Source organism: Vitis vinifera, chromosome 15, assembly GCF_030704535.1.
Source record: "Vitis vinifera cultivar Pinot Noir 40024 chromosome 15, ASM3070453v1".
In the NCBI taxonomy this organism is placed as follows: Eukaryota; Viridiplantae; Streptophyta; class Magnoliopsida; order Vitales; family Vitaceae; genus Vitis; species Vitis vinifera.
This window is the reverse complement of record NC_081819.1, coordinates 251,959-268,694: the sequence shown is the minus strand read 5'-3', so window position 1 is coordinate 268,694 and position 16,736 is coordinate 251,959. Positions and strand designations below refer to the sequence as shown.

Sequence of the window (16,736 nt, the reverse complement as noted above, 5' to 3'; positions counted from 1 at the left end):
TCATCTCTCTATTCCTCCTACATATGATGCACCAATTAGGGCTAAGGACTTTAAAAGGTCTTCTCAACTATAACATGCCATTGGTATTGACATTCATATGTGCCACTAACCAAGCAAAAGTCATGACCTTAGAAAAGACTCTTGATTTCTGATGCAGGACACAATCATTATCAGTTTCTATTTTAAGTTCATCATTAGTTTCTATTTTAAGTTCATCATTAGTTTCTATTTTAGGTTCATCATTAGTATCCTACATCATTAGTTTCTATTTTAGGTTCATCATTAGTTTCCTATTTTAAGTTTCATATTTCAATTATTTTCTTTATTTTTGTATTACAAACATTATTTGAAGGCTTATTGTAATTATTAGAAAGGAGTTCAATATAATTTTTCAAAATTATTTCCTAATTTTCAGATCCTATTGTGATCTCTGTGTTCTTGAGTATTTTTTTTGTTTCGTTTCGAAACAAACCTTCTGTTGCGCCAATTTCCACAAAAATTAGCTAAGTAGGAAGGAATTGAATCCAAGAAATCACACAAGGCTAACAAAAAATTTTATTGAAAATACTCCTGAAGAAGAAGGTACCCAAGCTTTCGTATTTGGAACAAAAGGAGACAAATGTATATAGGAAAGTAAAGACATTAGTCTTTCAAGATCCTTAATCTCCACATTAGTTAGATTCCGATAGAAGATAAGCTTCCAAGACAAAGAGGTGTCATTACTCAAGATGGCTGAAATAGATAGGTTTCTAGTTGTGAGAGAGGGTTAGAGTGAGAGAGTGTGAGAGCGATGGAAGGGAGCGAGGCGAGCGGCGAGCGTTAGAAGGGTTAGAGGACGAAACAAGTAAGGGTACAGAAGGTGATGGCTTCGTGGGGGTTAGGAGCAGGGCCAAAAAGGGAAGTTTTGGAGTGGAGTCGAAATGGTTTGATGTAGAGGTGGCAGAGCAAAAAGGCAAGGTACAAGCCACGATTGTAGAAAGGAAAGGAGGAGTCTCCTCATGGATTAGGTTGGGACCGAAGAGTATTGAGTGCTTCATTGATGGTCTGGTTTCTTGCATTAAGATTGCGGGATCTGATATACGGGAAAGGAAGTGGAAGGAAAGTGGCAGGTCCTACTCTCTGGTGCGGGATCAAAATAAGGGGGGGTTGTTTCTGCGAATAGGGGTCATGGATCTAGAAAACAAAAGGTTTTGCATATTCATCCCAAAAGGCAAAGGAGACAAGAGTGGTTGGGTGTTAATGGTGGAGATGCTACAACGGCTGGGGTGTTATGTCAGAGAAGAGAGCTACCAGAAAGAAGATGCGTTGATGCTGAGTCCATGCATGGGGAAAACTTATGCGGAAGTGGCAAAGCAACCAAAAGGAAGAGAAAAAACAGCGGTGAGGGTGGAGTTATGTAAGAGGGAGTTGAGCCGAAATCTGGAGAAGCTGGCTCATTGCTTAGTGGGGAGCTGGAACCCTAGCTCTGGGAAAGGGGATGACCTAAGAGGATGGGGGACATACTTGGCGAAATTATGGAGTCTGAAGGGTAATTTAGGAATAGCGAAACTGGAAAGGGGTAAAGTCCTATTCGAATTCGAGCTCTTGGCTGAAGCAGAGAAAGCCCTAAAAATTGGGGGTTTCTCGTTCGGGGGGTCTATTCTTAGCTTGGAGAAATGGAGGCCAGAGATGAGATGTCTGTTGGAGGGGGAAAAGAGGAGCGAGGCTTGGGTGCGTATCGTGGGACTACCTGTTTCTCTATGAGAGCGGGACATTCTGAGAAGAATAGGGGATGCCTGCGGGGGTTTCCTCGCAGTCGACTCTCAAACGGAGAAGTTGGAAGATTTGCAGTGGGCGAGGATTTTGGTGAAGCTCAACGACGAGAAGCCCCCCAACGTGGTGGAAGTATGGGCTGAAGATGTTTGCTACGAGATTACTCTTTGGTGGGAGATCAGGCCTGCCCTGCGAATGGCAAGGGAAAGAAAGAGCGAAAACAAGGCCGTTTCAAAAGGCGAGGTTGGGGTTGAGGCCATCGCACGTGCGGTTGAGCGCGTGAGGGGGAAGGACGGTGGCCCAAGTCTTGAGGTCCTGCTGCGGACTGATGATGGGACGAAGGGGCAATATTCTGGGTCGGGTCAGGCCAAGGATCTTGGTTTGGGCTCTAAGTTGGTCGGGCCCCACGATTCGTTTGGGACGACGTCACAACAGGCTTCAGGGCCTTCTGAGGCCTCTAGGCCCTATCCGCTTACGGCCTCTCCTCGCAAGTTTGGGCCGCCTTATTTTGGGTTGCCGCCTGTTAAATATTATGGGCGGGCTTCGAATAAGTTGCTTGGAGGGTCTGGGTTGGGCGACCGAGGCCCGGCCTCGTCCTTGGACATGGGTGAAGCCCAACTGGGGGGGGGCCTGTCCCTTTAATTGGTCAAGCCCAAGTTATCTGGGGGGCCCTAACCAATCCATGTCTTCTCTTTGGGTGTTTGATGGACTATGGAGACCTTTGGCCGAGAAGCAAAGATTGGAGGAGAACTCGAAGACAGATTATGCTCTAATGGAGGAAGCCTCGAGGTATAGGAATGCCCCTAACTTCTTTAGGCCGTTGGTGTGTGTTTCTCCTTCTCCCCCTTCTTCTTTTTCTGGTCGGACTCCATCGGGGGAGTATTACGACCGTTCTGGGGCGGTTTTGGACGCATCCCAGAGGGAATCTCCAAGCCGTAGGGCGACTGGAAGGGAGTCTTCAGTGCTGGAGACTGTGACTCGCTGGGAGCTTTTGGAAGATAATAATGGTGCTATGGGAGCTAGTGGAAAGGAACTTTGCTTAGCTAGTGACTCGTTTCCTGAAGTCAGGGGTTGAGAGGAGGCCAGCTGGGAGGAAAGTGAGTTGGCAAGGTTCAGTAAGTTTTTGGGGTTTTCGACAATGGGACTAGAAAATGATATTTTGGAGTTCATGGTCAAAATCAGAAAACGAAGGGAAAAAGTGCACAGTAAATCTCTCCTGGAAAAATCGAAATTTGAAAGGGAATTGAAGAGACTTGAATGCTCCATCAATTATGAAGGGGGGAGGAAGCAGAAAGGTATTATGCAAGGAAGAGGGTGCCAGATTTCAGTTGTCCAATGAAGCTAAGACTGGTGAGTTGGAATGTGCGAGGAGCTAATGATAGCTCCAAAAGGAAAGTGATCAAGGCCATGATCAGAAGTTAGAGGGCGGACCTGTTTTGTATTCAGGAGATGAAAATTCAGACAATGTCAAAGGGGGTGGTGAGGAGTTTGGGTTTTGGGAGGTTTCTTGATTGGGGAGCTATGGGTGCTCAAGGTTCAGCGGGTGGAATTTTGGTTTGTTGGGACAAGAGATCTTTGGAATTGTTGGAGATGGAGGTGGGTAATTTCTCTATTTCGTGTAGGCTAAAGAATGTTGAAGATGGGATGGTTTGGATCTTTACTAGAGTATATGGGTCGTGTAACAGGAAGGAGAGGGAGGCTTTGTGGGATGAGTTAGGGGCTATAAGGGGAATATGGGACGAGCCCTGGTGTCTAGGAGGGGACTTTAATGTCACTCTATCCCAAAGGGAAAGGAGCAGGCAGGGTAGCCTAAATGGAGCAATGCGAAGGTTTGCTCAGGTGGTGGATGATCTAGACCTTATAGACCTCCCTCTACAGGGGGGTGTGTTTTCTTGGAGCGGGGGGAGGAACAATCAGACATGGGCTAGACTGGATCGCTTCTTGGTGACGCAATGCTGGCTAGATATTTTTAGGGGGGTTGTCCAGTGTAGGCTTCCTAGGCCTACCTCTGATCACTTCCCCATCTTGCTAAAAGGGGGCGGGATGAGCCAAGGACCCTCCCCGTTCAGGTTTGAAAACATGTGGCTCAAGGTTGATGGGTTTAAGGATCTCCTTCGGGATTGGTGGCAGGAAGGGGTGAGGGGAGGGAGGGCCAGCTTTAGAATAGCTGCTAAAATGAAGGTGATGAAGGAGAAAATTAAAGCTTGGAACAGGGATGTTTTTGGTAGGCTAGAAGTGAACAAAAGCTCAGCTCTTCAGCAAATTGAATTTTGGGATAGGGTGGAATGTGATAAGGGCCTATCAGAAAGAGAAATGGATCTGAAAAACGAAGCTAAGGAGACTTTCAAAAAGTGGATTCTCTTGGAAGAAACCCATTGGAGACAAGTGTCTAGGGAGCTGTAGCTAAGAGAAGGGGATAAGAACACAGGGTATTTTCACAAGATGGCTAATGCCCATTGGAGAAACAATTTTTTGGACAAAATTAAAATAAATGGGGTGGAGTTGGTTAAGGAGCAAGAGGTGAGGGAGGGGATTGTGGATGCCTTTCAGCACCAGCTATGGGAAAACCCAGGCTGGAGAGCCGACATAGAGGGGCTGCACCTTCAAAGTCTTAATCTTAGTGAAGCTAAAGCTTTGGAGGCTCCCTTTACTGAGGAAGAAATATTCTCAGCTTTGATGGAAATGAACGGCGACAAGGCCCCAGGCCCGAATGGGTTTACCGTGGCTTTTTGGCAAGCTTGTTGGGATTTCGTAAAGGAGGAGGTTGTAGAGCTGTTCAAGGAATTTTATGACTAGAAGTCTTTTGCCAAAAGCCTGAATTCTACATTCTTGATCCTTATTCCAAAAAAAGGTGGGGCTGAGGATCTAGGGGAGTTTCGGCCCATCAGCCTATTAGGGGGGTTGTACAAGTTAATGGCCAAAGTGCTGGCCAATAGGATGAAACAAGTGTTAGATAAGGTGGTCTCGGTTGATCAGAATGCGTTTGTGAGGGGGAGACAGATTCTAGACGCCTCTCTTATAGCTAATGAGGTGGTTGATTATTGGCAGAAGCGGAAAGAGAAGGGGTTAGTGTGCAAACTGGATATTGAGAAAGCCTACGATAGCATTAATTGGAACTTCCTCATGAAGGTTTTGAAAAAGATGGGCTTTAGGTCTCGTTGGATGGAATGGATGTGGTGGTGTCTCTCAACGGAAAAATTTTCTGTCCTTATCAATGGGGTGCCAGAAGGTTTCTTCTCCAGTTCTAAGGGCCTGCGTCAAGGAGATCCAATTTCTCCTTACCTTTTTGTCCTGGGCATGGAAGTGCTGAGTGCACTCATTAGAAGGGCTGTGGAGGGGAATATTATTTCTGGTTGTAGGCTAAGAGGGAGAGAGGGTATGGAGATGAATGTGTCTCACTTGCTTTTTGCCGATGACACAATTATTTTTTGTGAAGCTAGAAAGGAGCATTTAACTCATCTTGGCTGGATTTTGACGTGGTTTGAGGCGGCTTCTGGGCTTAGGATTAATCCGGCCAAGAGTGAGCTTATTCCCATTGGGGAGATTGAAGATATTGAGGAAATGGCGGTGGAGTTAGACTGCAGAGTGGGGAGCCTTCCGGTCAAATATTTGGGGCTGCCCCTTGGAGCCCGGCACAAGGCCTTAACCATGTGGGATGGGGTGGAGGAAAGAATGAGGAGAAGACTTGCTCTTTGGAAAAGACATTATTTGTCTAAGGGCGGGAGAATCACCCTTATTAAGAGTACCTTGGCCAACATTCCCATCTACCAGTTGTCCCTCTTTAGAATGCCCCAAGTCAGTGGTTAAAAGGTTTGAAAAATTACAAAGAGATTTTCTTTGGGGAGGGGGAAGCCCGGATAGGAAAATCCATTTAATCAATTGGGAGGTGGTGTGTACTCAAAAGGAGAAGGGGGGTCTTGGCATCAGGAAGATTGGGTTATTGAACAAGGCCTTATTGGGCAAGTGGATTTGGAGATTTGCCTTTGAAAAAGATGTCTTGTGGAAGAAGGTGATCGGGGTGAAGCATGGTTTGGAGGGATGTGGTTGAAGATCTAAGGAAGTTCATGGCCCCTTTAGAGTGGGAGTTTGGAAGGAGATTCTGAAGGAGACAAGTTGGTGTTGGGATAACATGGAGTTCAGGGTGGGGAGGGGAACTAAGGTTATGTTTTGGACTGACCATTGGTGCGGCAACGCAGCATTGTCCCAAGCGTTTCCCCAGCTTTATGCCTTGGCGGTGTGCAGTAACGCGACGGTGAATGAGGTGTGGGACCCAAGGCTTGGCCAAGGAGGGTGGAATCTCAAATTGTCTAGAGATTCTAATGACTAGGAGCTGGTGTTAATAGAAGAGTTGCTTCTTCTGCTAAGGGACTTCAGGTTAACCCCAGAGGAGGACTCAGTGTTATGGAAAGGAGGGGGTCTTGATATTTTTCGGATTCGGGTGGCTTATAATCTGCTGGCAGCCCCCAACCCCCTCGTTTTTCCGAAAAAAAACATTTAGGTGGACAAGGTCCCAACCAAAGTTGTTTTCTTTGCGTGGGAGGCTACTTGGGAAAAAATCCTCACGTTGGATAGGCTGCAAAAGCGTGGGTGGCAACTCCCTAATCGTTGTTTTTTGTGTGGTTGTGAAGAGGAAAATGTAAATCACATTCTTTTACACTGTACAGTGGTCGGGGCCTTGTGGGAGATTGCCTTTACCTTATTTGGGGTTCAGTGGGTGTTTCCAGAGACGGTCAAAGAGGCATTATTTTGTTGGCGGGGCCCTTTTGTGGGTAAAAAAAGGAAAAAGATATAGAATTCCATTCCGTTATGTATTTTTTGGACGGTTTGGAAGGAAAGAAATAGGTTAGCTTTTAGAGGGGGTTCTTTGGCTATTCAGTCTCTTAAGAATTCTTTTGTATGTAGTTTGTGAAGTTGGGTTAAGGTGTATAGGGGAGAGGAGTCCTCTTCGCTTTTAGGCTTCTTGGAGTGGTTAGCAGCTCCCTAAGGGCTGGTGAGGTGTTCTTGTTTTTGCGCTTTTGGCCTTGTGGCTGCTTTGTATACTTCCTGTATGCGGTGCGGCTTTCTGGCCTTCTTTAATATATTTTGCACTCATTTATCAAAAAAAAAGATAGGTTTCTAGTTGTAGTGACTGAAAAGTCATGGAAATTATGAGCACAAAGGTTGATCCCCTCACCACAAATCTTCCCAATTCTAGTTCTATCACCCACCACAAAGCGAGTGTGTGTAGAAAGAACTTGGAGAATAAATGCAATGGTCTTCCAATGCCAAAAATGTGACCATCTAACTATATTGTTAGCATCTCATCCATTAAGATGTGTCCCATAGATACTCAAGATAACTCGATGCCAAAGGGCAGAACTTTCCTTAAGGTACCTCCAAAGCCACGTTCCTAATAAAGCTTGATTGCTCAGATTAATTTCACAAATTCTAACCCACTGAACTCCTTAAGCCTACACACTATATCCTAATTGGCCATATGATCTCTTTTACTCTCCCCAAAACTCGACCATAGAAAATTTCTTTGCATTTTTTCAAACCTTAAAGCTATTGAGCTAGAATCTTGAAAAGAGATAAAAGGTAGCTCAAGATGTGCAATAAATGAAACTAAATTAGGGTAATTCTACCTCCTAGGGACAAAAAAGCTTTTTTCCACTCATCCAACCTCCTAAAGACTCTATCAATCACTAGATCCCAAAAGGAGATTCATTTTGGGTTCCCCCCTAAAGGAAGACTTAAATAAGCTAAAGGTCAATCTAAGACTGTGCAAACAAGCAAAGAAGCCATCCTGGGGATTTGATATTGACTAATGTTGATAACAGAAAGAGTGCTCTTATTTAGATTGATCCTTAGCCCTGACAGATATCCAAACACCAACAAAATTAGCTTAAGAGACTGCAACTCTCCCAAGGAAGCTCTAAAAAAAAAAGATAACGTCATCAGCAAATTATAAATGGACACTCTAGTCTTATTTCTGCCCATTAGAAACCCTTCAAATAAACCTCTCTCCTCCACTCTCACCTCCATCCTACTTAAAACAACAGCCACAATGGAGAAAAGAAAAGGGGAAAGGGAATCTCCTTGTCTTAGGCCTCTATATGGATTGGTTTTTCCGTTTCTCTCTCTCTTGCTAGCCTTTAGACACGGGTTGTATACTTCACTGTGTAATTGGTTGTGCCTTTGCGCTTTTTATATATTCTCTCATTAACCTATCAAAAAATAATATTAATAATTTTTATCCATATTGTGAATTCAATTGTTATTATGGCATTATGAGGACATACTGCTTAGAGTGGCAATACTACTGAATTTTCTTTTTATTCTTGTTTTTTCCAATATGTTGTTTCTTTGCTTCATATTCTCTAAAATAAGTTTTAATCCAAGCAGAATAATTTAAAAAAAAAAAAAAAATAGAATAGAAAATGATAAAGCTTGTCAATAGTATTAACTTGAGAAAGGGGCTTATTAAAAAAAACATGCACACACACACTCTGGGGAAAGATTCAGTTACTCAATCCAATGCTTAAAACCATTACAAACAGAGAAGGCATGTAATATTACAGACAATTCTAAGCCACCAAAATGATAGCAATTGAGGGTAGCAATAGAACTGCCTCACAAATATCTCTAATAAAATGTAAATACAAAATATGACACCAAAAGATGACGAGCAACATATAAATGATAGAAAAAAATTATAATATAAGAGTAACCCTTACCGAGTCATTCTGCACATCACGATATAGAACATGTACATTCCTAATGGACACTTGAATACCATCAAGAATCTGGAGAAAAATAAAATAAAATACAAAGAAACATTACTGTGTTGTAGCCAGGGATAAATCCCAGACAGTCATGAAATTGAATTCTCAGCATGAATTACATTTTTTTTATCAGATTCGGCATGAAAAACATTAACTGGTTAAAAATAACATGCCAAAGAAAATCAAAGGATATAAATAAATCTACATAGAAAAGACAGCCTCGCCAACCATAACAATAATAAATCATGGCAGCACAATGTCACCTTAGCAGTAATATATGATATAAATGATTTGCCAGCCTGATTATCTGCAGGAAAAAAAAAATCACGTAAGCACAAAATGGGATATTATGTCCTGCCTCAGAGTTTAGATGGCAGCATGAAGATTGATATCAAATGTTCCAATATATGGGTGTGCGTGTTTATATTTCAAAGGACTGATGATATTATGTACTGCCTCAGTTTAGAAAGGAGCATGACCTTTTTTTTTGATAGGCTAATAAACATTATATTCATCATATGAACAGCGCCTAACAAACGAGCTCGCTACAGTATGCACAGTGTATTCAAGGGCACCAAAATAGAGAGCAGCATGAACAATATACATACATAATATATATATATATATATATATACATTATATATATCAGAATTTAGAAAGCAGCATGAAGATTGATGATGCACTAACCAATACACAGACATCCTCTTATCTTTCTTCCTCCTTTCACTCACAAATCTCTAACAACAAAGCCTTATTAAGGATGGATAAGTTTCTGATGCCCAAATCCCTTTTTTGTTTTTCCATGCAAGAAATAAACTATCACCAAATGCTGCTTGTGAGTCCTCCCCATAGAAAATCCCTCTAAATCTTTTCTAATCTCACAGCCACTCTCCTCGGGATGGCAAAGAGGGACATGAAATAAATCAATAAACTGGACAAAGTGTTCTTAATTAGAGTCTTTCTTCCTCTCTTTAAAAGATATTGTCTCTTCCACAAAGCAAGCTCTAAAAGCACTCTTTCACTTCTTCCCAAACCCGAAAGGTAGGCCTAAATAGGTGGTAGGAAGAGCAACCACCTTACAACCTAAAATCCCAACAAGCTCCTCCAAGTTAGAGACATCTCCAACAAGGATCAACTCACTTTTCTCTAGGTTAATCTTTAGCCCTAATATCACTTCAAACCGTATAAAGATCCAACTCAAGTACTTCTCCTTGCTAGCTTTAAGGATTGAGAAATTACAAAGAGATTTTCTATGATCGGGTTCTGGGGAGGGTAAAAGGAATCACTTGGTGAGTTGGGACATAGTGTGTAGACTTAAGGAGTTTGGTGGATTAGGGTTTGGGAAAATTACTCTAAGGAACCAAGTTTCATTAGGGAAGTGGCTTTGGAGGTTTCCTAAGGAAACTTTTGCCCTTTGGCATCAAGTTATCTTGTGTATCTATGGAACACATCCTAATGGATGAGACGCCAACAATATAGTCAAATGGTCACATTGTTGCCCTTTGAAGGCCATTGCATATATTCTCCAAGTTTTTTCTACACACACTCGCTTTATGGTGGGCGATGGGATCATAATTCGTTTTTGGGAAGATTTGTGGGGGGACCAACCTTTATGCTTACAATTTCCAAGACTTTTCAGGGTTACCACAACTAAAAACCTTCCCATTTCAGCCATCTTGGGTAAACGACACTTATTTGTATTGGGATCTTATCTTTCATCGCAATCTAACGGATGTGGAGATTAAGGGTCTTGAAAGACTAATGTCCTTACTTTCCCATGTTCATTTGACTCAAATCTATTCCAAATGCAAAGGTTGGGAACCATCCTCTTTAGGAGTTTTCTCAGTAAAAACTTTTCTTTTAGTCTTATCTAATTTCTCAGATTCTATTCCTTTCTACCCAGCTAATTTTTTGTGGAAATCAAGAATCCCCTCTAAGCTCATGGCCTTTGCCTGGTTAGTGGCACATAAGAAGGTAAATATCAATAACATGCTACAATTGAGAAGACCTTTCAAAAACCTCAGCTTTGATTGGTGCATCCTTTGTAAGAGGAGTAGTGAGACAGTTGATCATTTCTTCTTACATTGTCCGATTACTTTGGGATTGTGGCATAGGATTTTCTCACCTGAGGGGATGTTGTGGGTTCAGCCAAACAGTATTTATGATATGATGGTCCTTTCCTTCAAGTATTTTGGGAACTCTATTAGAGGCAAGACTCTTTGAAGGATCGCGTGTCTTTCTTTGTTGTGGATTGTGTGGAGAGAAAGAAACGCTATGATTTTTTAGGATACTTGGAAGACATTGAAGATGATGTGGGATTTGCTTCATTTCCTTGTTTCTTTTTGGGGTTATTGTACAAATTTTTTTAAACCTTACCCTTTGAGTGTAATTCAACTTAGTTGGCTTTCGATTTGTACACCTTAGAGTTAGGTCTACAAAGTCAAGAGTTGTCACACTTGTATAGGCTTTTTATTTGTATAGCCCCATTGTATAGTGGAGGTTTACTTAGTTCTTTTTTATCAGGTTTGTATTTCTTGAGGGGGATTTCTCATCCTTTTCATGTTTTATTTATACTCAATTAATAGATATGTTTGTTTCTGATTCAAAAAAGAAAAAAAATACATATATATCCTTACTAGCATCACAAAGAATGAGTGTGTCATCTGCAAATAACAAGTGGGAAACCTCCACCCCCAAACCATTTCTACCCCTTACTAAGAAGCCAACAATAAAACCCCCTTCTTTTACACTAAGTGGAATACAAGAGAGAGTTTCCATTGCCAGAATGAAGAGGTAAGGGGATAAAGGGTCTCCTTGTCTCAACCCCTTGGAGCTTTGGAAGAAACTTGAAGGAGATCCATTTACCAAGACTGAGAAGCATGTTGTAGAGATACACCATTTAATCCAATTAATCCACTTAGATCTAAAGCCCATTTTCTCCAACAGAGCAAGGACAAAACTCTAATCAACATAGTCATAAGTATTTTCAATATCAAGCTTGCAAATGATTCCTTTTAGGTTGCCTTTAATTCTAGAGTCAATGGCCTCATTTGCTATCAAAATAGCATCTAAGATTTGTCTACCCGCCACAAAAGCATGCTGAAAATCCGAGACTAAGTTGCCCACCACCCTTTTAAGTTTCTTTGCAAGGACCTTAGCTAGAAGCGTGTATAACCCTCCTACTAAGCTAATCGGTCTAAAGTCCTTTAAATCTTCTGCTTCCCACCCCCCTTCACCCTTGTCTTCTCCTTCCCCCCTTTCCTTTTTCTTTGGTACCAGAACTAGAAAAGTGGTATTCCCTAAATCATGGAATTCCTGGAAGAACCCTATAACCTCTCTTGCCACAAAACCCAACAACACTGCTAGAAAGCCATAGTGAAGTCATCCAAACCGAGGGCTTTATCCCCACTTAAGTTGGACAAGGCAGCTAGGACCTCCTCCTTGGAAAGGGGATCTCTAGTGCTTCTGATTCCAAACTAGACAAGGAGTCAAAGTTCAACCCACTAATGCTTGGCCTCCAATCCCCCAACTCAGCAAGAATCCTGCTAAAGCATTTGCTACACCTAATATAATGTTGTCCTCATCAGTTAGCAGTTCACCATCCACTCTTAACTTGGCCAAAAAATTTCTTCTTCTTCTAGCATTGGCCAATTTGTGAAAAAAAATTGTATTCTTATCCCCCTCTCTTAGGATAGTCCAAATACCCTAGTTGGGTCAAGGTTGCTAGCTTCTTAGTAGAGACATTCCCAAAGGCCTCCTTGTTCCAAACCTTAAGATCTTGCTTCAAGGCTTTTAGCTTGGCCGCCAAAATGTAGCTAAACAAGCCCTGTACATTACACCCCTCAAACCAGCTTCTCACCAGTTTTTTGAAGTCTTCCACCTTCAACCCCGTGTTTTCAAATCTAAAAGGTGTTTTTCCTTTCCCAATCCCTCCATCATCAAGAAGGATTGGCACATGATCAGAGACAGGTTTTGGAAGGATGCTTTGGAGCAAGCCACTGAACTAGTTCTCCCAATCTTCAGAAACAAGGAAATAGTCTTGGCTAGAAGCTAGCCTATTATTTAACCCGACACACCAAGTGAAAGAACCACCAGATAGAGGAAGATCAATTAATTCCAGGTCCTCAATTATCTCTTAAAAGCACCTCATAGAAGTCGAGACCCTTTTGACAATTTCTTCTCTCCTCCGGGAGCCTCACAGCATTAAAGTCCCCTCCCACACACCAAGGATCATTCCAAAGACCTCTAATATCACTCAATTCATTCCAGAAAGTTTCCTTCTCCTCAATTAGAACAAGGTCATAAACTCCTGCAAACATCCAAACAAAATTATCCTCACAACTTTTGAATTGACAGGTGACTGATAAAGCACCTTTCTCCATCTCAATAAGGTCCAGCAACTGGTTGTCTCAAAACACCAAAATACCCCCTGATTGGCCTCTAGCTTCCATTGCCCCCCATTCCAAAAATCTCTACCCACACCCAAGCTCCTCACCAAAAGGTATGACATCTACTGCACCTTTGTTTCTTGAAGACAAACAAGGTTGACTGAGTGAGCAAATCAGTGACTTGATGACTCTGCACTTGTCCCCCTCATTGATCCCTCTAACATTCTAGGAAAGGATGCATAGCTTCATTGACAGACTCTTGCTAATTCCCAAATGTTTATTCCTTCTGGCCTGCCAATAGTTGAGCCAGTCTTACAGTTAATAGAGCACTCCAATTTCCATAGTTCCCTTTCAAACTTTGAACCAACAGGAAACCGATTTTTCTTCTCCTACCTTGTAACCTTCCTTTTCTTTCTAAGTTCCAGTCTCCTCAAAAGCTCTAAGATCTCCTCTTCAAAATCATCAATTGGCAGTCCCACAAAATGGCTAAAAGAAACTAGCTTATTGAAACTATCCTCGATCTCAGTAGGGTCCCTCACCAGATTTCCTCCAATGCACTCCTTAACCAAAGCTAAACCCTCTTTCTCCTCCCCTGAACTATCTCCTAGAATGACAACCTCACGATTAGCTTGAAGGCCCACCGATGACTCATCCTTTAGAATCATTCTAAGTGGGCCACCCCTTGCGACATCTTCCCCTAACAAAGGCTCCCTATCCCTTTCCTCTGCATCCCCCCACCAAATCAACCCCTCATTCTGATGAACAACACTAACCACCCCACCGGTAGAGATGTGAGAGGAGAAGCAGAAGAAGCAGCCCCTCAACCCAAGAGAGAAGAAAAAGGGTTCATCATACCTTGGAAACAAGATGATTCCGCCACCAAAGCTTCATCCACTAGAGTGAAGTAGAACCCGTCGCACTTCGTCGATGAAACACTGTCGACAGATTTTCCTACTAGCACCAACCCCCACTTAGGGCACAAGTCTCCCTCAAAAGAGGAGGGAGGGCCTTGATGGACCTTAGGCCTTTTAAATCCACTAAGCCCATAGAAAACTCCTTGTGGGCCAAAGGAGAGCCTTCAACCTTGTTAAATATAATGTATTTATAGTATATTATCTTTCCTTGTTAATATAGGTCACATGTATGGTAGTTAGGACTCCTAGCCTTGTATATATATATCTCTCAATTGTAAGTAGATATTATATGAATGAGAAATAAGGTTTTTTCTCCTTTCTCTCTCTCTCAACATGGTATCAGAGCCAAGGAAGAAAACCTAATTCTTTCCTATTTCTCGTGTCATCAACTCCGGGAAACCTTCCGGTGACCGTGTTTCATTCCGGTCACCTTCCCCATCTCCCAATACTTTCGGATCGTCGTCAGAAACCACTCACCGCCGGCGAAATTTTCCGGCGAACTTTCCGGCGACGTCTTTTTCCGACACCGACCACACCAAGAGGAGCGCCTGGAGGAGATCTCCAACTTTCTCAAAAACATCGGAGCCAGAAAACCCTCCACGCGCCGGCCACGCGCACTTCTACGGCCGGCGACTGAATCTCACGCGCCGGCGCGTGAGGGCGCGTGAGGCCTTTTCCGGCGACGCGCCTCCTCCTCCAGCCTCGCCTGCCGCCGACCAGCATCCCTACCTACCTGGTTCTCCCATCCGAGCCCTGCACGTACCTCTTTTAGGGATTTTTGTCTCCGTCAGCCCTCCAAACAGCCTTCCGGCGAAGTTCCGGCTACATTCTCTCCACCCCAATCCCTGCACGTGCCTTGGGAAGTGTTCTTCTGCCTTTCTGGTGGTACCACGTCGCGATCTGAGGCCGTCTCCCTTTTTCGGTGGTGCCACGCCGCAATCTGAAGCCATATTAGGGCTCTCTTCGATCCAAATACGTGAATATGACCACCAAAAATCAGATCTTTACCTCTGTTCTCTCTGGATCTCCTCTGATTACCTCAGAGAAATTGGTTCGCAGTGAGAATTATCTCTCCTGGTCTGCCTCTGTTGAACTTTGGTTTATGGGTCAAGGATATGAGGATCACTTGGTTACCCAGGAGGCAGATATCCCTGAGGTTGACCGCGTACAGTGGAGAAAGATCGATGCACAGTTATGTAGTGTATTATGGCAATCGGTTGATCCCCGGATTCTTCTTCATCTTCAGGCCTATAAAACTTGTTTTAAATTTTGGACTCAGGCCAAAGGATTATACACGAATGATATCCAGCGTCTTTATAAGGTGGCTTCTGCTATTGTCCATCTCAGCCAACAGGACTTGGATCTATCTACTTATATTGGTCAGATTGCCTCTCTTAAGGAGCAGTTCTTGACTGTTATGCCTCTTACTCCTGATGTTGAGGCTCAACAAACACAGCTTGACAAGTTCTTCATGCTCCTTACTCTTATTGGCCTCCGTTCGGATCTTGAGCCTATTCGTGATCAGATTCTTGGTAGTTCATCAGTTCCGTCCTTGGATGATGTGTTTGCTCGCCTCCTCCGTATCTCGTCCACTCAGACTTTGCCATCTGATAGCGCTTCAGATTCTTCTGTGTTAGTTTCTCAAACTACCTCTCGAGGAGGACGCAGTGGTACCCGAGGTAGAGGCCAACGTCCTCATTGCACCTATTGCAATAAACTTGGCCACACTCGCGATCGTTGCTATCAGTTACATGGAAGACCTCCTCGCACTGCCCATATGGCCCAGTCCTCTGATTCTCCGCTGCCTCAGACTCCGAGCTCCTCCGCATCTCAGACATCTCAGGCTTCTATTGCCTCTACCTGCCTTACCCACACATCTTCTCTTGGACCCTGGATTCTAGATTCTGGAGCATCTGATCACCTATCTGGTAATAAGGATCTTTTCTCCTCTATTACTACTACTTCTGATTTACCTACTGTTACCTTAGCTAATGGTTCTCAAACTGTGGCTAAAGGTATTGGTTTGGCCCTTCCTCTGCCTTCTCTACCTCTCACTTCTGTCCTTTATACTCCTGAATGTCCTTTTAATCTTATTTCCATCAGCAAAATCACTCGTACTCTTAATTGCTCTATTACCTTTTCTGATAAATTTGTGACCTTGCAGGACCGGAGTACGGGGAAGACGATTGGCATAGGACGTGAGTCTCAAGGCCTCTATCACCTCACCTCAGATTCATCTCCTGCAGTTTGCATTTCCACTGATGCTCCTCTCCTCATTCACAATCGTCTGGGCCACCCTAGTCTCTCCAAGTTCCAGAAGATGGTTCCTCGTTTTTCCACCTTATCGTCGCTTCCGTGTCAGTCATGTCAGCTTGGGAAACATACTCGTGTCTCGTTCCCAAAGCGTTTGAATAATCGGGCAAAGTCTCCTTTTGAGCTTGTCCACGCTGATGTTTGGGGTCCTTGTCGGACTGCGTCTACTTTAGGATTTCAGTATTTTGTCACTTTCATTGATGACTATTCTCGATGTACCTGGTTATTTTTAATGAAAAATCGAGCTGAGTTATTCTCTATTTTCCAGAAATCTTATACTGAAATCCAAACCCAGTTCAATATTTCTATTCGTGTGTTACGCAGTGACAATGCCAGGGAATATTTTTCAGCCCAATTTACTTCGTTTATGTCTCATCATGGGATTCTTCATCAGTCTTCTTGTGCTCATACTCCTCAACAAAATGGGGTAGCTGAACGCAAGAATCGACATCTTGTTGAGACAGCTCGTACTCTCCTCCTCCATAGTCACGTTCCTTTTCGCTTTTGGGGGGACGCTGTTCTTACCGCTTGTTATTTGATTAATCGTATGCCCTCCTCTGTCTTACACGATCAGATTCCTCACTCCCTTCTTTTCCCTGACCAAC

The 16,736-nt window shown here is 43.2% G+C and overlaps 1 protein-coding gene across 1 annotated transcript in view; it reads right to left on the bottom strand.

The window, feature by feature from the left end:
- Positions 1-16,736, bottom strand: part of LOC100245550 (uncharacterized) — a 151,363-nt gene that overhangs the window by 124,792 nt on the left and 9,835 nt on the right. The window contains exons 5-6 of the mRNA XM_010662888.3: positions 8,780-8,823; positions 8,469-8,537 (exon numbers count right to left, since the gene is read on the bottom strand). Coding sequence (XP_010661190.1) covers positions 8,469-8,537; positions 8,780-8,823 — 113 coding nt within the window. The remainder of the gene's footprint in view (positions 1-8,468; positions 8,538-8,779; positions 8,824-16,736) is intronic.